The 22,579-nt window shown below is 51.1% G+C and overlaps 1 protein-coding gene across 1 annotated transcript in view; it reads left to right on the forward strand.

Annotated features, from left to right (window-relative positions):
• Window positions 1-276: 276 nt before the first annotated feature.
• Window positions 277-22,579, forward strand: part of FBXO33 (F-box protein 33) — a 35,486-nt gene continuing 13,183 nt past the window's right edge. Inside the window, exons 1-2 of the mRNA XM_082275237.1 lie at window positions 277-758; window positions 16,341-16,451. Coding sequence (XP_082131363.1) covers window positions 334-758; window positions 16,341-16,451 — 536 coding nt within the window. The 5' untranslated portion in view covers window positions 277-333. The remainder of the gene's footprint in view (window positions 759-16,340; window positions 16,452-22,579) is intronic.

The raw sequence follows: 22,579 nt of genomic DNA on the forward strand, positions 1-22,579 counted from the left end.
CCTCTATTTTGGTAAAATGGTATCGCCCGAAAACAAAGTCAGTGATCACGGAAGATACCATGTGTACATAGAGGGGTGTCCGGTTTTATAAAGGGGTCTGGGGGCGCTGAGAAGCGAGGTCGCCGCCCGCAGGCGGTGTTAGAAGGTTTGTAATTGGTGGAATAAAGGCGGCGGGCGGGTTGTGTCGGGACAGGAAGGCGGTGAATGTATTGAAGCTCTCCCCCCCAGTTGCAGTGGACGGTCCCTGTGAAGCCCCGCCTCCTGTGTGGGCGGAGTTGTTGTTGCTGAGCGGAGTGCTGGCCGCGGGCGGCGCTCTCCGGGTGTGTGTATGTGATGGCTCTGTGCGGGGGTGTGGGAGCCTCGTCCCTCCCCAGCGAGCTGGTGGTTCATATCTTCTCCTTCCTGCCGGCCTCGGACCGGCTCCGGGCCTCCCTGGCCTGTTCTCACTGGCGGGAGTGTCTCTTCTACCCGGCGCTATGGCCGGAGCTCCGGCTCAGCCTGCGCCTCTCCCTGGCCGAGCGGCCGCGCCTCGATTTCCTCCTGCGGAGGTGCGGCGGCTTCGTGCGGGAGCTGCGGGTGGAGTTCGCCGCCGACAATTACCTGGCCGTGGGCGCCGAGAGCAGCGGAGGAGCCGGGGGAGCTTCACCGACCACCACCGACCAGCAGGGGGAGCCGCACCTGTCCGAGCGCTGGGCTGACGTCATCAGGACCTACCTGGAGCTGGTCCTGTGTGTGCTGAGCAGTATCCGGGGCAACAGGTGAGGACACGCCCCCTTACCCGGGTCTGACCCCGCCTCCCCCATAGAGATTGATAGGGGAATAGATGAGGACACACCCTCTGACCCCGCCTCCCCATAGAGATCAATAGGGGAACAGATGAGGACACGCCCCCCTATCCTGTTCTGACCCCGCCTCCCCCATAGAGATCGATAGGGGAACAGATGAGGACACGCCCCTTACCCAGTCTTTCCCGCCTCCCCCATAGAGATCGATAGGGGAATAGATGAGGACACACCCCCTTACTCAGTCCTGACCCCGCCTCCCCCATAGGGGAACAAATGAGGACACACCCCCTTACCCGGGTCTGACCCCACCTCCCCCATAGAGATCGATAGGGGAATAGATGAGGACACACCTCCTTACTCAGTCCTGACCCCGCCTCCCCCATAGGGGAACAAATGAGGACACACCCCCTTACCCGGGTCTGACCCCACCTCCCCCATAGAGATTGATAGGGGAATAGATGAGGACACACCCCCTTACCCGGGTCTGACCCCGCCTCCCCCATAGAGATTGATAGGGGAATAGATGAGGACACACCCCCTTACCCAATCCTGACCCCGCCTCCCCCATAGAGATCAATAGGGGAACAGATGAGGACACACCCCCTTACCCAGTCCTGACCCTGCCTCCCACATAGAGATCAATAGGGGAACAGGAGGACACGCCCCCTTACCCAGTCCTGACCCTGCCTCCCACATAGAGATCAATAGGGGAACAGATGAGGACACACCCCCTTACCTGGTCCTGACCCCGCCTCCCTCATAGGTCTGACCCCGCCTCCCCATAGAAATCGATAGGGGAACAGATAAGGACACACCCCCTTACCCAGTCCTGACCCCGCCTCCCCCATAGAGATCGATAGGGGAATAGATGAGGACACACCCCCTTACCTGGTCCTGACCCCGCCTCCCCATAGAGGTCAATAGGGGAACTGGTGAGGACACACCCCTTACCCAGTCCTGACCCCGCCTCCCCCATAGAGATCAATAGGGGAACAGATGGACACGCCTCCTTACCCGGGTCTGACCCTGCCTCCCCCATAGAGATCAATAGGGGAACAGATGTGGACACACCCCCTTACCCAGTCCTGACCCCGCCTTCCCCATAGAGATCAATAGGGGAACAGGTGAGAACACACCCCCTTACCTTGTCCTGACCCCGTCTCCCCCATAGAGATCAATAGGGGAACAGATGAGGACACGCCCCCTTACCTGGGTCTGACCTTGCCTCCCCCATAGAGATTGATAGAACAGGTGAGGACATGCCCCCTTACCCGGGTCTGACCCCGCCTCCCCCATAGAGATTGATAGAACAGATGAGGACACACCCCCTTACCCGGGTCTGACCCTGCCTCCCCCATAGAGATCAATAGGGGAACAGATGAGGACACACCCCTTACCCAGTCCTGACCCCGCCTTCCCCATAGAGATCAATAGGGGAACAGGTGAGGACACGCCCCCTTACCTTGTCCTGACCCCCACCTCCCCAATAGGGGAACTGGTGAAGACACACCCCTTGGTCTTTACTCTGCCTCCCCCATAGGGACCAATTAGGGAACAGGTAAGGACACGCCCCCCCCCTTACCTGGTCCTCACCCCGTTGCCTCATAGGGATCAATGGGGGAACTGGTGAAGACACACCCCTTACCCAGCCCTGACCCCGCCTCATAATGTATGGGGAAGCAGGTGAGGACACACCCCCTTATCTGGTCCTGATCTCATCTACCCTATAGAGATGTATTCTGAAACAGGTGAGGGCACACCCCCTTATCAAGTCCTGACCCCACCTCCCCCATAGGGATGTATTGGGGCAGCAGATGACACACCCCCTTATCAAGTCCTGACCCCACCTCCCCCATAGGGATGTATTGGGGAAGCAGATGACACACCCCCTTATCAAGTCCTGACCCCACCTCCCCCATAGGGATGTATTGGGGCAGCAGATGACACACCCCCTTATCAAGTCCTGACCCCACCTCCCCCATAGGGATGTATTGGGGCAGCAGATGACACACCCCCTTATCAAGTCCTGACCCCACCTCCCCCATAGGGATGTATTGGGGCAGCAGATGACACACCCCCTTATCAAGTCCTGACCCCACCTCCCCCATAGGGATGTATTGGGGCAGCAGATGACACACCCCCCTTATCCAGTCCTGACCCCACCTCCCCCATAGGGATGTATTGGGGCAGCAGATGACACACCCCCTTATCAAGTCCTGACCCCACCTCCCCCATAGGGATGTATTGGGGAAGCAGATGACACACCCCCTTATCAAGTCCTGACCCCACCTCCCCCATAGGGATGTATTGGGGCAGCAGATGACACACCCCCTTATCAAGTCCTGACCCCACCTCCCCCATAGGGATGTATTGGGGCAGCAGATGACACACCCCCTTATCAAGTCCTGACCCCACCTCCCCCATAGGGATGTATTGGGGCAGCAGATGACACACCCCCTTATCAAGTCCTGACCCCACCTCCCCCATAGGGATGTATTGGGGCAGCAGATGACACACCCCCTTATCAAGTCCTGACCCCACCTCCCCCATAGGGATGTATTGGGGCAGCAGATGACACACCCCCTTATCAAGTCCTGACCCCACCTCCCCCATAGGGATGTATTGGGGCAGCAGATGACACACCCCCTTATCAAGTCCTGACCCCACCTCCCCCATAGGGATGTATTGGGGCAGCAGATGACACACCCCCCTTATCCAGTCCTGACCCCACCTCCCCCATAGGGATGTATTGGGGCAGCAGATGACACACCCCCTTATCAAGTCCTGACCCCACCTCCCCCATAGGGATGTATTGGGGAAGCAGATGACACACCCCCTTATCAAGTCCTGACCCCACCTCCCCCATAGGGATGTATTGGGGCAGCAGATGACACACCCCCTTATCAAGTCCTGACCCCACCTCCCCCATAGGGATGTATTGGGGCAGCAGATGACACACCCCCTTATCAAGTCCTGACCCCACCTCCCCCATAGGGATGTATTGGGGCAGCAGATGACACACCCCCTTATCAAGTCCTGACCCCACCTCCCCCATAGGGATGTATTGGGGCAGCAGATGACACACCCCCCTTATCCAGTCCTGACCCCACCTCCCCCATAGGGATGTATTGGGACAACAGGTGAGGAGACTCGCCCTCAATCATGACCCCGGCCTCCCCCATAGGGATGTATCAGGGCAACAGATTAGGACCCACCCCCTTATCCAGTCCTAACCCCCGCTTCCTCCATAGTGATGTATTGGGGACAGCAGATGACACACCCCCTTATCCAGTCCTGACCCCACCTCCCACATAGGTATGTATTAGGGAAACAGATGAAGACACACCCCCTTATCCAGTCCTGACCCCTGCCTCCCACATAGGCATGTATTAGGGAAACATGAGGACACTTGCCCTGTCCTGACTCCTCCTCCCTATAGTGATATATCGGGCGGCAGCAGGTGAGGAGACAACCATACCCTGCCTCCCAATTTCCAAATTAGGCCCAAAGTCTCAAAATTTTGTGTGGCCACCATTATTTTCCAGCACTGCCTTAACCCTCTTGGGCATGGAGTTCACCAGAGCTTCACAGGTTGCCACTGGAGTCCTCTTCCTCTCCTCCATGATGACATCACAGAGCTGGGGGATGTTAGAGACATAGAGGGGGAGGCCAGTGGCGGGATGGGCAGAAGACACTGAATGGTTGGTAAGCAGCATGGTTGGAGTCTGGCAGCAGCATTCATGATAGGCTGGAAGGGGGATATCCTGCGTAGAGGTCGACCTATGAGATGGGAGTTGTGTAGTGGAGGTGACATAACCCGGGAGTAGATTGGTATCTTGGTGGAGTTGTTGGTTAGGAAGAGTTGTATTTTTAGAAATGTCATTGTGGTGAGGGCAGCAAAATTTGGGCAATAATTGGATGTGGGGCTGAAAGGAGAGGTCGGAGTCCAGGATTACACCGAGCACCCAGGTATGAAGAGAAGGAAGAATAGTTGATATTTACCTGAAATGAAAAGTTGAGGGGGGGGGGGAGAATAGGAGGTTGGTTTTGGAAAGACGGAGTTTTAGGAAGTGGTGGAAAAACCATAGTGATACAGGAGGAGACTGAGCTGGGTGAGCAGAGAAGAGAGAGTTGGGTTTCATCAGAATAGAGGTAATCAATTGAAAGAAGAGTTGATGGAACATAGAAGGGGTCCAAGGACACTGCCTTGGGGGACCCCCATGGAAAGGGGGAGATGGAGTTGAAGGTGACGCTGAAGGTCTGTTGGGATAGGAGAACCAAGAGCCGAGTCTTGGAGGCCAAGGAAGTGGAGTGGTCAGCTGTGTCCAAGGCAGAAGAGAGCTCAAATAGTACGAGTATGGGGTGGTGGCCGTTGGTTTTACCGGTTGAGTTTTTTTTTTTCTTCTTTTTTTAGAAGGGCCCATTCCACGCAGATGAAAGTTGGACTGTAATGCCTTAGGAAGGTTATCTGTGAGGTGGTAGTACAGGCTATGGTAGGCTCAACTTCCCAGGATGGAAGAGAGGTCTGAAAAGGTGAACTGACTCCAATTATCCTGGCCACACCTCCAGACACCGCTACACATAATGGCCATAGTGCCCCATGCCGCTGGTGTAGCGAATCGGACAGAGAAAAAATATCCTTCATAAACCAATGAGAAGCTCTCCTTTCTTCTGGGACATCTTACTGGACGATTCCTCGGATGTATAGAACACAGGAAAAACGCTCCCATAAGAGCTTTTAGGTGCCAATAACTGAAAATTGGATAGTTTAAAGATCTAACAGGTTTTATTCAATTCATTAAAATCTTTGAAACAAATCTGATCTAGACATTGATATTAAGAATCACTTATTATATCATTCTGGAGAAAAGTCAGTATAGTCGAGGGTTGGTGAAACTTCTAGGGTGACAATTCGACTTCCTCAGGGGATGTTTGCTATCACACCTATATCAATAGATAAATTGAATCATGATAAATAATTAGGATCAGTTCAATCAGTCTTAAGTAAAAAATAGAACTTCTACTTTGAAGCATGTGGATATACCAAAATCAAAAGTTAAACATAATATACATACATACATACATACATACAAATACATTTGTACTAGGGAACGACCGATTATCAGCAACACCGATATGAGATATGCACTTTCCCTGATTTATAGGAATCGGCATCTGAGGTCACCGATATTGCGGAAATTTCGGGAAGTGTTTGTATCGGAGTGATGCCTGCAGACAGAAGCATCATCCCAGTACCGGTGTCCATAGCCAACGGTTAACTGACTTGTAATGACAACTGATGCGGCTGAGAAGTCGCTCGGCTGTCATTTCCAAGGAGCGGGAGGGGACGCCCCCTCCCGCCGCCTTCCACAGCTCGCCCAGGTCTCCCATCCCACTGGGAGACCCGGGCATCCTACCTCCACGGCCAAAAAAAGAGAAGACCCGATCAAAGCCACGTTCGGCTCTGATCAGGTCTCCATGTAAAAAACCCAGAAGTGATGTCGTGACCTCACTTCCGGGTACTCGGCGCCAAATTAAAAAAACTGACTTTTCAGTGCAGAGGAGGGTTTCGGAGTCTTTCAGACCCCCAGATCCCTCCACAAGGAGTACTTTTTGATAAAATAAAAATTTTTTTTTTACATGTCCAAAAATATGGGGCGATATCCGATGACCAAAATATCGGTATCGGCATTAAAAAAAACGCTATCGGTCGATCACTCATTTGTACATTACAGCAGACTAAATTCAAGATTGATAGGGGGCTTCTCTTACCACTGTGTGTTAAGATGCAGACTAATCATCCAGATTTCCACTTGTTTGAGAAGTGAGATCGGCTAAACACCAGGCAGACTAGTTCAGACGAGGATCCACCAGTTGGTTATAGGACAAAGGCATTCATATGCTGGCCGCAGGAGGGAGAAGTCAGGTCCTATCTTATTATAAACAGTAAATTCAGTAGATATTCACAGTTTTATTTTTGCTTAACCTCTCCTTAACCACTTTACCACCGGAGGATTTTGCTGTCTTACGTCCAGGCCACTTTTTGCGATTTAACACTGTGCGACTTTAACTGACAATTGTGCGGTCGTGCAATGCCGTACCCAAACAAAATTTACGTCCTTTTTTCCCCGCAAATAGAGCTTTCTTTTGGTGGTATTTGATCCCCTGTGCGATTTTTACTTTTTGCGCTATAAACAAAAAAAAAAGCGAAAATTTTGAAAAAATCAACAATATTTTTCACATTTTTTTTATATGAAATTCCCCCCAAAAAAATGTAAAAATCAAACATTTTTTTATCATTTTAGGCCAATTTGTTTTCTGCTACATATTCTTGGTAAAAAAAAAATCGCAATACGCATATTTTGATTGGTTTGCGCAAAAGTTATTGCGTTTACTATCTAAGGGAAAGATTTCTGTCATTTTTGGTGCTTTAAACGAGTAATGGCGGCGATCTGTGATTTTTTGCGGGACTGCAACATTGCGGCGGACAGATCGGACCATTGACTGACATTTTTGACACTTTTGGGGGTACCAGTGACATTACTGCAGTAATCAGTGCTAAAAATATGTACTGTTACTGTAAAAATGACACTGGCAGGGAAGGGGTTAATTTTATTGGAGAGGGAGGGGTTAATGTATGCCTTGGTGACGTGTGGGGGGAGGGGACTGAGTGACACAGGGACAGATCGCATGTTCAGCTATGCTGAACCCTGCAATCTGTCACTGTCTGTCACTTAGGAGATCCGCCCGCTCTGTTCTCCTCCCCTGGCCCGACTTCCCGCTGTGACTGAATACAGCGGGAGCGAGCCTCCGGCGGCATGGGAGCGCCGCCCACAAGGGGAGGAGTCCAGCGACATAGGTCTACGTCGCTGGACAATAACGAGCCACTTTACCGCAGTAGCAGCAATGTGAGCAGATGGAAAGTGGTTAAAGCAGTTGTATCCACAAAAACAAACCCTGCAGGACAAAGGCATAATGAGCTAGTATGCATCACCTACTAGCTTATTATGAAATACTTACTTTAGAACAAAGCCCCCACACGGTCGCCTGGACACCGCTGAGGCAGCTGACCTCTTCCCTCGACGTCTCTTCTGGGCTTGGTGGCTTCGGCGCTGTGAGTGGCCGAAGCCCCCGAGGACGTCGGCTGCATGCAGGGCGAATATCTCCTAAAGCGTATCGGTATAGGAGATATTAATTTTACCTACAGGTAAGCCTTATTATAGGCCTTATAGGCTTACCTGTAGGCAACAGTTAAAAAGCGGAGTATACTACCACTTTTAGACCTCTAAGTCAGTGGTCCTCAACTCCGGTCCTCAGGGCCCACTAACAGGCCAGAATTTAAGTATTACCTTGGGGAGATGCAGACTAGAGTACTGCAATCACTGAGCAGCAAATGATATCACCTGGGATGTATTTCAGTTATCTTGCAAACCTGGCCTGTTAGTGGGCCCTGTAGGCCAGGGTTGTGGACCACTGCTCTAAGTGGCTCAAGTGTTGGTCAAGATGTACAAAAAGGTGATTTTTATAAGGAATGTAGGAGTGCTAGGTTTAATACCGGTGAGAAAAACATAGGAGTGAATTGTGACTTGATAAAAAGTAACAAAATCAGACGAAAGTAGGAATACCAATGAGTTACTTTCATCAGAGAGCCACTCGATCCCAGATTATGCACTTCTCTACTGGGATTTTCGCTCCCTGGATCTACTCAGAAAACGCTGATGAAAGGAAGGGGAAAGGGATAAATCCTCACTGGAGTCTAGCAAAGAAAGGATATACCACATGTCCAATATGTAGCAAATGGGAGGGTAACACAATCCAGCAACAATCACCCCCCCATGCATTCTCACTTGGTGTGTGTCTCAGCTTCCCAGCTGATCAAATGAGCCGACGGGGGGCCTCCTAAAGTACCCCTCCCGCCCCGCCCAGCGTGGTGATGCTGTAGCATGATGTGAACGCAAAGGAGTGCATAACCCTCCCATGGGTGGCAGTCACATAGATTTGAATCTGTGGGTATAGAAGCACCACCTACTTCTTAAAGTGCCCCGCCCAGCGTGATGACGCTGTAGCATGACGCAAAGGAGTGCCTAACCCCTCCCATGGGCGGCAGTCGCACAGATTTCAATCTGTGGGAATAGAAGCTCCACCTACTGAACTCACTAACTGGCATGTGCGAGTGCATTGGGAGCTCAAACAGACACCATTGATTGCTATGGGATGGTGGGAGGACCCCAGAAATTGGAGGAAGGGCCTATACCGTATGCCTGCCTTGAGTATCAGGGAAGATGACCAAACTCCCCAGATCCACTCACAAAATGCAAGGAAAAAGGGATAAATCCCCACTGGAGTCTAGCAAAGAAAGGGTATACCACATGTCCAATATGTAGCAAATGGGGGGGGGTAACACAATCCAGCAACAATCGCCACCCCCCGTGCATTCTCACCTATGATGCTGATTCAGCGTGACTGGTGTGCTCTCGGCTTCCCAGCCAATCAAATGAGCCAGCGGGGCGGCTTCCTAAAGTACCGCCACACCCAGCGCAAATGAGTTCCTAACCCCTCCCATGGGCAGCAATCACATAGATTTCAATCTGTGGGAATAGAAGCTCCACCTACTGAACTCACTAACTGGCACGCGCGAACGCATTGGGAGCTCAAACGGACACCATCGATCGCTATGGGATGGTGGGAGGACCCGAGAAATTGAAGGAAGCACCTATCGTATGCCCGCCCTGAGTATCAGGGAAGACAACCAGACTCCCCGGATCCACTCACAAAATGCAAATAAAAGGATAAATTCCCCACTGGAGTCTAGCAAAGAAAGGGCATACCACCACATGTCCAATATGTAGCAAATGGGAGGGTAACACAATCCAGCAACAATCGCCCCCTGTGCATTCTCACCTGGTGTGTCTCAGCTTCCCAGCTGATCAAATGAGCCGACGGGGGGGGGCCTCCTAAAGTACCCCTCCCGCCCTGCCCAGTGTGGTGACGCTGTAGCATGACGCGGGCACAAAGGAGTGCTTAACCCCTCCCATGGGCGGCAGTCACACAGATTCGAATCTGTGGGTATAGAAGCACCACCTACTGAACTCATTAACTGGCATGCGCAAGCGCATTGGGAGCTCAAACAGACACCATCGATCGCTATGGGATGGTGGGAGGACCCCAGAAATTGGAGGAAGGGCCTATACCGTATGCCCACCTTGAGTATCAGGGAAGACGACCAAACTCCCCGGATCCACTCACAAAATGCAAATAAAAGGATAAATTCCCCACTGGAGTCTAGCAAAGAAAGGATATACCACCACATGTCCAATATGTAGCAAATGGGAGGGTAACACAATCCAGCAACAATCGCCCCCCGTGCATTCTCACCTATGATGCTGATTCAGCGTGACTGGTGTGCGTCTCAGCTTCCCAGCCGACCAAATGAGCCGGCAGGGCAGCTTCCTAAAGTACCCCTCCCACCCCGCCCAGTGTGGTGACGCTGTAGCATGACGCGGGCACAAAGGAGTGCTTAACCCCTCCCATGGGCGGCAATCACACAGATTTGAATCTGTGGGTATAGAAGCACCACCTACTGAACTCACTAACTGGCATGCGCGAGCGCATTGGGAGCTCAAGTGGACACCATCAATCGCTGTGGGATGGTGGATTGAACGCTGTGGGATGGTGGGAGGACCCGAGAAATTGGACAAAGGGCCTATACCGTATGCCCACCTTGAGTATCAGGGAAGACAACCAAACTCCCCGGATCCACTCACAAAACGCAAATAAAAAGGGATAAATTCCCCACTGGAGTCTAGCAAAGAGAGGGTATACCACCACATGTCCAATATGTAGCAAATGGGAGGGTAACACAATCCAGCAACAATCGCGCCCCCCCCCCCCCCCCGTGCATTCTCACCTATGATGCGGATTCAGCATGACTGGTGTGCGTCTCAGCTTCCCAGCCGATCAAATGAGCTGGCCGGGCAACTTCCTGAAATATCCCGAAGTTGGGTAAACTTTGCCGTGGTTCGAGATAGGATTAGACTGATACCCGAGTACTTGGGCTAATGTTCCGATACCTTTGCCATGCGATTTCTGCCCCGAATCGGATTTGATTGCCAGCACCGCTCCTGTGTGGACCCAGGCTGAACTCCCAATGACAAACCTGTGTTCACACGGGAACAGGCTTGTCATAGTGACCAAAACCATTTATTTTGTATGGGCTCAAATCGCACTGCAAAGGTATCGGTACTCGGTATCAGCGAGTACTTGATTGAGAATTTTGGTATACGTACTCCCCAGTAACAAAAACAGTATCAGTGCAACCCCAGTGCAAAGTATTGCTGCCTACGGCATAAGGGCGGGTGACAAACTATACAGCACATTTGGACGCTGACCACCATTCCCCCCCCCCACAACCGCACAACTAAATGACGCCTAAAAGAGTTGCTGTGACATTTCTCTGTGGGGACAGCGTGTATTGTTCCCATAGCAACAAGCAGCGGCTAATGACGCATAGTGAGGTTTCCCATGTGATGCAATGCAGTGGTTGGTGCCGTATAAAGCAGCTCATGTATCAACCGATCGTAGGGTGCTGGGGGAGCTCCGTCCGACACAAAGAGCGCATGATTGCATCTCCTCCCTCCTATATTTCCTTGCAGTATGGTTCACAGACTGATCAGAACAATCCAGGACAAATTCAATGTAGCCCGTTAATACGTCGCTAATGTGTATTTTTTTTTTTTCCCTCTTTCGTTCATTGAGGGCACAGCTCCTGATCATCTTCACCATTGGGTTATACTGCTCCCTACAGGAGTAGGACACTAGGCAGAAAAAAGTCTGGCTACGCCTATGGGCAGTCCCAGGCGGTATACTCCCTCTCCCAGCTATAGGTACTCAGTTTTTTTTTTTTTTATTCTGCCTAGTCAGGAGTAAGGACCTAGTTCCTTGCTGGGATCTCTCTGGTCCTGGCAACTTTTTTCTTTTTAGATATGTTTTTCCTGTGAGATCTACGATCAACTACCGGACTGGGCGACGGGCTGTATAATCTAGATGCAGTGGTCACCCCAGTCTTGCCAGCGAGCACACGCAGACATCAGTCCTGTGCTAGGTCGGCCGCCACATAGCTCCACCAGACAGGGGCTGGCCTGCGAGTGAAGCACCATGTGGGGGTGGGCCCCTCCATGGAATGGTTGAACCCCCGGGTTCCCCTCCTTCCCGTTAGGCACCCCCCTCATGCATCCCCCTCATCGTTCTGGCGGTCCCTGTAGACCATATGACCCCCCCCATCTCCCCCCCTCTTCCCCCCCCCCCTCTCTCCTTTACGGAGACTGGGGCTGTGGGGTCGCCTGGTACACTGCCTGGGGTGGGGGCAGGGTGCTGTGTTGGCGATGGGGGCGGGGAGTTGCGCCACTGGCAACCAGGCGATCGGCTGTGGGGGGAGGGCTGTACCTGGTCGGGGCTACTGCCAGGGTCCCCCTTTCCTGCCTGTCCATTTTCTGAGGCCTAAGGATGCCTCCTGGGTGCCTCGGGCGGCCGCCATTTTGCTGTAGCCTGTGTGCTCAATGCACAGTGGCTATGTTTGTGTAGTCCTGCGGTGGTTTGCTATTAAAAATAGCGGCGGCCATGACAATGGAGCCCTGTGGGCGGTGATTTTTGGTGGTGGGAGCCCCTCCTCATCCCCCTGGTGCTGACTCTTTGATCTTTTCACTTCCTGAACGCCGCACGTGGGGTGCAGATTATCCTGGTGGCTGCAGGTGCCTGTTTTTGCTGGGTGGGGAGTCTGGTGAGGTCCTCTCCCTCTCCGCTGAGGAGCGATTAGGTGCTCTGTTACTGGCGACCGAGTGGTGATGCTGGATCGGTGGGGGTGTCCCTTAGCAGTGTTTTTATACCTTTTTCTTGTGCGGTCCCCCTATTAACTTATTGAGTCTTTGGAGCACATTTCCCCACCTGATCCCCTCTGAGAGGCTGCGGGGCCCTCCGGATCCCAACCATCCATCGATGCACTGATGGCGGTCCTGGAGTCGTTTTGTTTCCAGAGTAGGGGCGACGACGTGCCCTGAGTTCTCAGATAGTGAGGATGACTCCTCCACTACTGCAACCGCGTACGAAAGAGCGCTGGTGGACGCACAGATTGTAGCTGTGCATTAGACCTTAGCTACTTCTGTGAGCGGCGTCTCCTACTGCTATTTGGAAAACCTGGAAATCACTATACAAACTCTGAGGGAGTTCAACTGGATTCTGAATTTTCAGAAGTCTGCTCTGGTTCTGTTCACAAAGCTGGACTATCTGGGTCTGACTCTGAACTGCGCCTTAGCCAGAGTGCTCCTTCCTCTGGAAAACTGCAGGCTGCCCCTCTTCTCATGCTGTCCAGCAGATGGTCCTCCCTCAGGACTTGCATGCGGGTGCTGGGCCTAATGGTGTCTACCTTCAAGGTGGTTCCATTTTCACGGTTACATACGAGGTCTCTGCAAAGGGAGATTCTAGCCAAATGGGACAAGACTCTGTAGTCTCTGGATAATCAAATCCGGCTGAGCCGGGGAATGAGTCCCTGATATGGTGGCTTTGTTCTCCGGCACTTCGGCTGGGCAAATCCTTCCTCCCCTTGTATTGGACAGTGGTCACTACGGATGCCAGCCTGTCCTCGGCAAAAATTCTGCTCAGGGGATCTGGACACTGGAAGAGTCCAGACTACTTATCAATGTCTTGGAACTCTGAGCAATCGGACTGTGCCTGGAACATTGGACAGATCGTTTTTATGGATGTCCATTGCGCATTCAATCGGACAATGCCACGGCCGTGGCTTATGTCAATCAACGGGAGCACAAGAAGTGTCTTGGCGACTCTGGAGGTAACCGGCAATAAAAGGTGGGCAGAACGGTTCGTTCCAGCCCTATCCGCCGTACACCTTCCCGGGGTGGAAAACTGGCAGGCGGATTACCTCAGTCGGCAGGCGTTGGCCCAAGGGGAGTGGTCCCTTCATCCAGAGGTGTTTCATCAGTTGTGTCTCCGGTGGGGCATTCCGAAGGTGGATCTGTTGGCATCCCGGCTCAACAGAGGTGCTGAGGTTTGTGGCTCGGTCACGGGATCCTCTGTCAAATGCCAGAGATGCGCTGGTGACCCCGTGGAGTCAGTATCGTCTGATTTACACCTTTCCTCCTCTCAAGCTTCTGCCAAGACTTCTACACAGGATCGAGGCAGAAGGGATTCAGGTCATCTTAGTAGCCCCCGGCCTAGTCTCGCTGGGCTTGGTACGCCGATCTGGTGCGGCTAGTCGCCGATGTTCTCAGGGAGAATCTGCTGTCCCAAGGACCAATCTTCCATCCTGCTTTACAGTCGCTGGCTTTGACGGCTTGGCTGTTGAAGGCCAGGTGCTCATGGATAGAGGTTTGTCTGAGTCAGTGATTCCAATGCTGTGGAAATCTACTTCTAGGAAGATCTACCATCGTACGTAGAAGACGTACATTGCGTGGTGTAAGTCTCTTGGGGTTCATCCTTGTTCTTTTTCGATGGCTTTGATCTTGACCTCCCTTCCTTCAACTGGGGTTGAGCAGAAACTGGACTTGAGTATTATCAAGGGCCAGATGTCCGGTGACACACTCCCTGGTGTGTATTTTTCTTCAGGGGGTTCGGCACTCCTCTAGTGCGGTCTCCTCTCAATTTGGTGCTCTGTGCTCCAGAAGCCTCCCTTTGAGAATCTTCAGGAGATTCCCCTGCTTACGCTGTCCCAGAAGGTAGCCTTTTTGGTGGCTATCACCTCTATATACAGGGTGTTGGAATTGGCAGCGTTATCCTGTCTCACCTTACTTGGTGGTTCTTCGCCCCTTTCCGTGATTCCTTCCAAAGGTTGTCTCTGACTTTCATTTGAATGAAGACATTGTGTTGCCTTCCCTGTGTCCAAGGTCAAAACATCCAAAGGAAATTGCTTTGCATGCCTTGGATGTGGTCCAGGCGATTAGGGTGTACCTGGCAGCTACGGAATCTTTTAGGAAATCGGACTCGCTATTTGTGCTCACGGATAGGCCTCAGAAAAGGGTTGTCCCCTTCCTCTGCGACCATTTCCAGATGGATCAGACAGACAGCTTAACGCCTATTCTATCAAGGGTCAGGTTCCTTCCTTCCCTATCAAGGCGCATTCTACTCGGGCGCTTAGTGCCTCATGGGCCTTCCCTCATCAAGTGTCAGTGATACAGGTCTGCAAGGCGGCCACCGTTGGTGCACACTTTCACAAAGTTCTATAAAGCGGATGTGTTGGCATCTGTGGATGCTTCCTTTGGCTGCAAGGTTTTTGCAGGCTGCTGTTTAGAGGACCTTGTCCCCTTTGAGGGTGTATTGTTTTTTTTTTTTTTTTTTCAGGTGAGCTCCAGTTGTTTTGGTTGAGCTCCTGTTTACCTGGTTGGCTATAGTTGGCCTTGGGTTTTTTTTTCCGCTGTTCCCACCCCTCATGTTTAACACTGCTTTGGGACATCCCAACGATTAAGAAGATCAGGAGCGGTGTCCGTCAATGAACAAAAAAGAAAATGGGATTTTTGACTAGCCGTAAAATCCATTCCTGACACTGCTTGTAACTAAACTGAGTACCTATAGCAGAGAGAGGGAGTATACCCCCTGGGACTACCTATAGGCATAGCCAGACTTTTTTTCTGCCTTTTTTTCTGCCTAGTGTCCTACTCCTGTAGGGGGCAGTATAACCCAATGGTTAAGAAGATCAGGAGCTGTGTACATCAATGAACATCGAAGAAATGGAAAATCCATTTTTTTTTTCTTTTTTGGAATGGGAGTAACTGGATTTGACTTTTCGTGCAATCAACTGTACAGCAGAACTCAGAAAGGGGGAGGTAAAAGCAGCACAATTTGGTGTGTAGTGGAAGGAGCATAATAGTGGACAGCCTATTGCATTAGGGTATGCACCCCAAAGCTCAAACACTCCTTTCTCTGCAGCCTCAGCTTGAATGAGTTGTAAGTGCTCTGTGCTGACCGGCTTCCTGTTTCTTCATAAACGAAAGCATAGGAAACCGTTTACTATGCTTTCATTATGAATGGGCACAGTGAGTGAGTGTGTTCATTTAGAAAAGGAAGGGGAGGCATGGACAGTAGGGGGAACTGGCACCACACATAGTGGTTAGGGTGCTCCCAGGCACACCCCTTGCGCATGCCTATGGGCATGCCCATGGGAAGGAGCATGCTTATAGAAAGGGGGAAAGCAGAGTGTTTATATGCTGCTTCTCTTTACACTGTTCAGTCACATGGTGGGACTGCGGAGGAGACCTGTAAGTGAAACCGCAGCAGAATATCAGGTCCCATCCCTTTCCAAACAGCAAATGCAGCCCGTCTAGAGCTGCCACTCCTACAGACTGATGCCCGCTCATCAAGGTATTTTGATATTGTCCTAATTCCTCCCAAAAGCCCACTTACTGCTCACATCAGTGCTCTCCAATCTGACCCTGCCCCGCTCCTTTAATTTTCGATCGTATGTGTGGGTGCTTGTGCAGCCTGGTATAGGACAGGGTGGGTGTTTCAGCATTGGCATTCTTTATTGGGGTAACCTGTTCTTCTTCTCTACAGGAACCTTCAGAAGCTGAGCCTTGTTGGAGACATCAGTATTTTGCAGCAGAATGGCGCCGTCACCAGCCCGTATTTAAATAAAGTGGATCCCGGGGGCAAGAAGGTCCGACAGTAAGTACTGGGGGTATGGCAGCCTGGTCTACCATCTCTATCACAGGAGGTGCTCACTATGGTTTTTATATGCTGTATACTATGACAGTGGTGACATCATTGCCAATCCTTCCTTGTGTGCCCCAAAATTAAACTATAACTAAAGGCAAAATCTTTTTTGTGGGTTTTAGATAGTGAAGAGGGATTAGAACCCCTGGCAGTTTTTATTGCGGTCTGTGCCCCCATTAGGGAGATTCACCCTCCCTCAACTTGTGGGTGTTTGCTGATCTCTCCAACCTAGTAAGAACCCGGAAACGACATGTATTGCATCACTTCCGGGTTCAGCTGTCACTTTCCTCAGCTGCTGTGGCTGGAGAAGATGCTGGGTTCAGCGGTCACTTTCCTCAGCCCCTGGGGCCGGGGAAGTAGCTGGGTTCAGCTGTCACTTTCCTCAGCCGCTGTGGCTGGGGAAGAAGCTGGGTTCAGCTGTCACTTTCCTCAACCGCTGGGGCCGGGGAAGTAGCTGGGTTCAGCTGTCACTTTCCTCAGCCGCTGTGGCCGGGGAAGAAGCTGGGTTCAGCTGTCACTTTCCTCAGCCGCTGGGGCCGGGGAAGAAGCCGGGCTCAGCTGTCACTTTCCTCAGCCGCTGTGGCCAGGGAAGAAGCTGGGTTCAGCTGTCACTTTCCTCAGCCGCTGTGGCCAGGGAAGAAGCTGGGTTCAGCTGTCGCTTTCCTCAGCCGCTGTGGCTGGGGAAGAAGCTGGGTTTAGCTGTCACTTTCCCCAGGCGCTGTGGCTGGGGAAGACGCTAAAGGAGTGCAATCTGTACTTCATTACCTTCAATGGAGATCAGGGGTCTAAAAGACTCCATAAAGAGAACCCGTCTAAACAATGCGAGACAAAAGTAAATTATTTTATTTATTTGTTTTAACTAAAAAGTATAAATAAGTTTGTTACAACCAAACCCTTAAAGTATAACTAAATTTGTGGCCATGTCTGTGGAGCCTTCTGGGCAGCGTTTTCGGCAGTGGGAACCCCTCCTCATCCCTTGGTGCTGACTCCTGGATCCTTTCATTTCCTGATCGCTGCTCCTGCAGTGCAGATTCTCCTAGTGGCTGCGGCGCCTGATTTATGTGGGGTGGTGAGTCTGGTGGGGTCCTCTCTCTACTGAGGATCGATTGGTGCTCTGTGACTAGCAAACAAGTAGTGCTGCCTGAGCGGTGGGGGGAGTCTTTGGAGCACATCTCCCCACCTGATTCCCCTCTCTGGGGTTGCGGGCCTCTCAGGGTCCCATCCATCAATCAATGCACTGACGGTGATCCGGGAGTCCTTGTGACCCGGGTGGAGGTGGCTTTTTGGGCGACAGGCTGGCATAAAATGTCCGCCCCCCCCCCCCATTCTCTTGCCTCATCTGTCTCATCAGATCCTGAATCTGATTCGGCTCCCGCTAACGTGGGTCAACCTGCTGGGTCTGCGACCACACGCTCTGAATCCTCAGATAGTGAGGAGGATTCCTCCACTTCTGCAACTGCGCATGATAAAGGGGTGGTGGGTGCACTGATTGTATCTGTGCTTGAGAGTCAAAGTTGGCGGACACAGCTGGGACGGAGGCGCAGGATCCCTTTGGCACTCACTAAAGAGTGGGGATGACCAAGCGTCCCCTTGGGGTCCCTAAGTTGCTAGGCGATACCCCTATGAGGAGTTCCTTCTTAAGAAGTGGGTTGTTCCACCGGTGGTGGACCCTCCATGTTTCCAGATTGAACAAAACAACTGAATTTGGTTGAAGAGTCCCTGGCCTTTAAGGACCTGGCTGACAGGAAGGCAGAGGCTGTGGCCTGCAATATGTACACCCTGTCTGGATATTTACCATTGCCCTGGTGTCGCAGACTCTGACCGAATGGGCTAAGTTTTGCACCATGACCTGCAGGGGGAGTAGCTCCCCCAGCCTTTGCTAAGCTGGCGGCCCAGCTGGTCCAGGGGCTGATGTTTATCTGTGATGCCTCTTTGGATGCGGCTCTCCTAGTGGCTCGGCTCACTATTTCGGCAGTGGTCCTTCGGTGTGTCTTTTGGCTCAAATGCTGGTCTGCGGACCAGACTTCTAAAAAGGCCTAACTGATCTTCCCTTTCAAGGAGATTGCCTATTCGGTGCTACCCTGAATGACATCATTAAAGGTCTCACGGGGGAAGAGTACCTTTTCTTCCGCAGGCTACTAAGGGCAAGGACCCTCATCGTAGACGTGGGCCCCCTCCTCGGCTCATAAGATTTTTCATCCCTCAGGGTCGACTGACAAGGGATCAAAGTCCTTCAGGGGCCTCCTTTGGAGGATCCAATTGAACTTGGTCTGGTAGGTCAAGAGCAGGCTTCTCCAGACTCACGGACAAGGCCCCTTTAGCAGGAAGGTGAGGTGCGCCCTCACCCGATTAAGGGGTGGGGGGACATCTTTGCTGGTTCTCGACCCATGGACTTCCCTGGTACAAGACAAGGGTGTCCACAAGGTCATATGGTCCAGGTACAAGATCAAGTTTTGCTCTTGCCCTCCAGCGACTGTCCCTGGTCCGCTTACAGGCTGTTTTTTGGGTGCAAGACCTTTTACTTCAAAGGGTAATTGTCCCGGTTCTGACTTCAGAACATTTTCAGGGGGTTTTACTTAAACCGGTTTACAGTCCCCAGGAAGGAAGGCAAGGTGCATCCAATTCTCATGGCGCTGAACTGCTTTGTGTGGGTACAGAAGTTCAGAATGGAGTCCATTTGCACAGTGATGGCTTCCCTGCATCAGGGGGATTTTCTTGCCTCCATTGACATCAAGGACGCTTACCTTCACTTTCCAATATGTGTCTTGTCACCAGCGCTTCCTCCATTTTACTGTGGGAGAGGAGCATTATCAGTTTGTGGCCTTACCCTTTTGGTCTCGCTTCTGCTCCTAGGGTCTTTATGAAAGTATTGGTCCTGGTGCTAGCATTTACGCCAATAGGGGAATGCTGTACTTGTCTACTTGGACGACCTCCTTCTGTGAGTGGAGTCTCCTACTGCTCTGGTGGAAAACCTGGATATCTGCTCTGGTTCCGTCCACAAAGCTGGATTATCTGGGTCTAACTCTGGACAAGCTCCAGAAACCACGGGCTACAGTTCGTCTCCTGCTGTCCAGCAGATAGTCATCCCTCCGGACTTGCATGCGTGTGCTGTGCCTGATGGTTTCTACTTTCGAGGCGGTTTCGTTTGCACATTTCCATATGAGGTCCCTCCAAGGGAGATTCTTGCCAAATGGGACAAGAATCTGCAGTCTCTGGACAATCAGATCCCCTATTAACTTATTGAGTCTTTGGAGCACATTTCCCCACCTGATCCCCTCTGAGAGGCTGCGGGGCCCTCCGGATCCCAACCATCCATCGATGCACTGATGGCGGTCCTGGAGTCGTTTTGTTTCCAGATTAGGGGCGACGACGTGCCCTGAGTTCTCAGATAGTGAGGATGACTCCTCCACTACTGCAACCGCGTACGAAAGAGCGCTGGTGGACGCACAGATTGTAGCTGTGCATTAGACCTTAGCTACTTCTGTGAGCGGAGTCTCCTACTGCTATTTGGAAAACCTGGAAATCACTATACAAACTCTGAGGGAGTTCAACTGGATTCTGAATTTTCAGAAGTCTGCTCTGGTTCTGTTCACAAAGCTGGACTATCTGGGTCTGACTCTGAACTGCGCCTTAGCCAGAGTGCTCCTTCCTCTGGAAAACTGCAGGCTGCCCCTCTTCTCATGCTGTCCAGCAGATGGTCCTCCCTCAGGACTTGCATGCGGGTGCTGGGCCTAATGGTGTCTACCTTCAAGGTGGTTCCATTTTCACGGTTACATACGAGGTCTCTGCAAAGGGAGATTCTAGCCAAATGGGACAAGACTCTGTAGTCTCTGGACAATCAAATCCGGCTGAGCCGGGGAATGAGTCCCTGATATGGTGGCTTCATTCTCCGGCGCTTTGGCTGGGCAAATCCTTCCTCCCCTTGTATTGAACAGTGGTCACCAAGGATGCCAGCCTATCCGGCTGGGGAGACGTCCTCGGCAAAAATTCTGCTCAGGGGATCTGGACACTGGAAGAGTCCAGTCTACTGATCAATGTCTTGGAACCCAAGCGATTGGACGGATTGCCTTCAGAGTTGTCCAGTGCGCATTCAATCGGACAATGCCATGGCTTATGTCAATCACCAGGGGGGCACAAGAACCATCAAGATGAACGACATTCCTATTCCATCAAGGGTCAGGTTCCTCCTTTCCCTGTCAAGGCGCATTCTACTGGGGCGCTCAGTGCCTCCTGGGCCTTCCGTCGTCAGGCATCAGTGACGCAGGTTTGCATGGCGGTCACCTTGTCGTCGGTGCACACTTTCGCAAAGTTCGATAAAGTGGATGTGTTGGCATCTGCGGATGCTTCCCTTGGGCGCAAGGTTTTTTCAGGCTGCTTTTTAGACTTGCCGTAAAATCCATTTCTTTGATGTTCATTGATGGACACAGCACCCACCCCTCAGTGGAGTTGTAATTCTTCTGACACTGCTTGTAACAAATAGTACCAATAGCAGAGAGAGGGTGTATACCCCCTGGGACTTGCCCATAGGCATAGCTAGACTTTTCTTTCTGCCTAGTGTCCTACTCCTGTAGAGGGCAGTATAACCCAATGGTTAAGAAGATCAGGAGCTGTGTTCGGCAATGAACATCAGAGAAATGGGTTTTATGGTAAGTCAAAAATCTCATTATTGTAGAATATATAGCCTCATGCTACATAACTAAAGCTTAATTTCATGCTGAATAAACTAAATGTTCCTAACTAGAAAACTATCTTTAGGCGCCAAGGTTCGCCATCACTGCCCAACAGAATAAAATTGCAACCGTTGCAATTTTTTTTTTTTTGCGCAGCGGTTTCTCAAACGCAATTCTTGGGGAAAAAAATGCACTTAAATAGAAGACAACACAATAAATATTTTACAAAAGATGTCGTGCCGAGTAAATATATAATTAAGACCCCGTTCAGACAGGGGCGACCCGACTTGCTGGGGCGACCTCGGCGCGACATGCGCGGACTTCATATAATTGAAGTCAATGCAGGTCGCCCCCAAAGTAGTACAGGACCCTTTTTCTAAGTCGGAGCGACTTCTGTCGCTCCTATTAGAACGGGTCCTGTGCTAATCAATGGCAGGCGACCCACCGCGACTTGTCAGGCGACCAAGTTGCCTGACAAGTCGCGCTAGTGTGAATGGGGTCTGACATGTCATGCTTTAAAATTTAAATGGTGGCAAACTACAGTACTTGAAATATCTCTATAGGCGACACTTTAGATTTCGAGTTACAGAGGTGGTCTAGCGCTATTATTGCTCTCGCTCTGATGCTCGAGGCAACGTATCACGTGCGGTTTGAACACTGTGGGCATGACCTACGTATGCATTCACCACTGCGTGGGGGGGGCGGGGGTGCTACATTTTTTAAATTTATTATTACTTTTTTTATTTTCACTTTTTTATTTTTTTTTTCACCCTTTTTTTTAAAAAAAAAGAAAAAGAAAAATGTGATCACTTTTATTCCTATGTAAACATCCCTTGTGCTAGAAATAAGTAGTGACAGGTCCTCTTTATAGAGAGATCTGGGCTCAATTAAAACCCCACATCTCTTCTCTACAATGCAAAGCATTAAGCCCCGTACACACGCAACGATTATCGGCCGACCGATCGTCCAACTTTTGTCCAAGTTGTGTTTTGTTGGTTGGAATGTGCCTAGACTGCACACACATTTTCTCGGCCAACAAAATTCTACTTCAGAAGTGATGTCATGTGTTGGTTTTTTTTCTTTGTGTTTTTTCTTCACTGAGCATGCCCAGACTTGCTCATCAGATTTTTCCCTGTCGAAATCTGTACTGACTGCACGAAAATCGGCCGTTGTGTTGACGGCCAACAAAAATTTTATAGTCTGCACACCAGATTTTTTTCGGCCGAAAGGTCGGAGTTGGTTGTCGGAAGCATCATATTAACAAGCCGAAAATCGTCAGATCGGACGTTGGCCGAAAAATTCCCTGCCAATTTTTGACGCATGTGTACGGGGCTTTAGATTTAAAAAAATAAAATGGCCTTGTTTTACATTGGGCCAGAACAGGAAGTGACGTCATGTCGCTCCGGTCCT

This window comes from Pelophylax lessonae, assembly GCF_965119305.1.
Source record: "Pelophylax lessonae genome assembly, chromosome: 13".
Taxonomy (NCBI): Eukaryota; Metazoa; Chordata; class Amphibia; order Anura; family Ranidae; genus Pelophylax; species Pelophylax lessonae.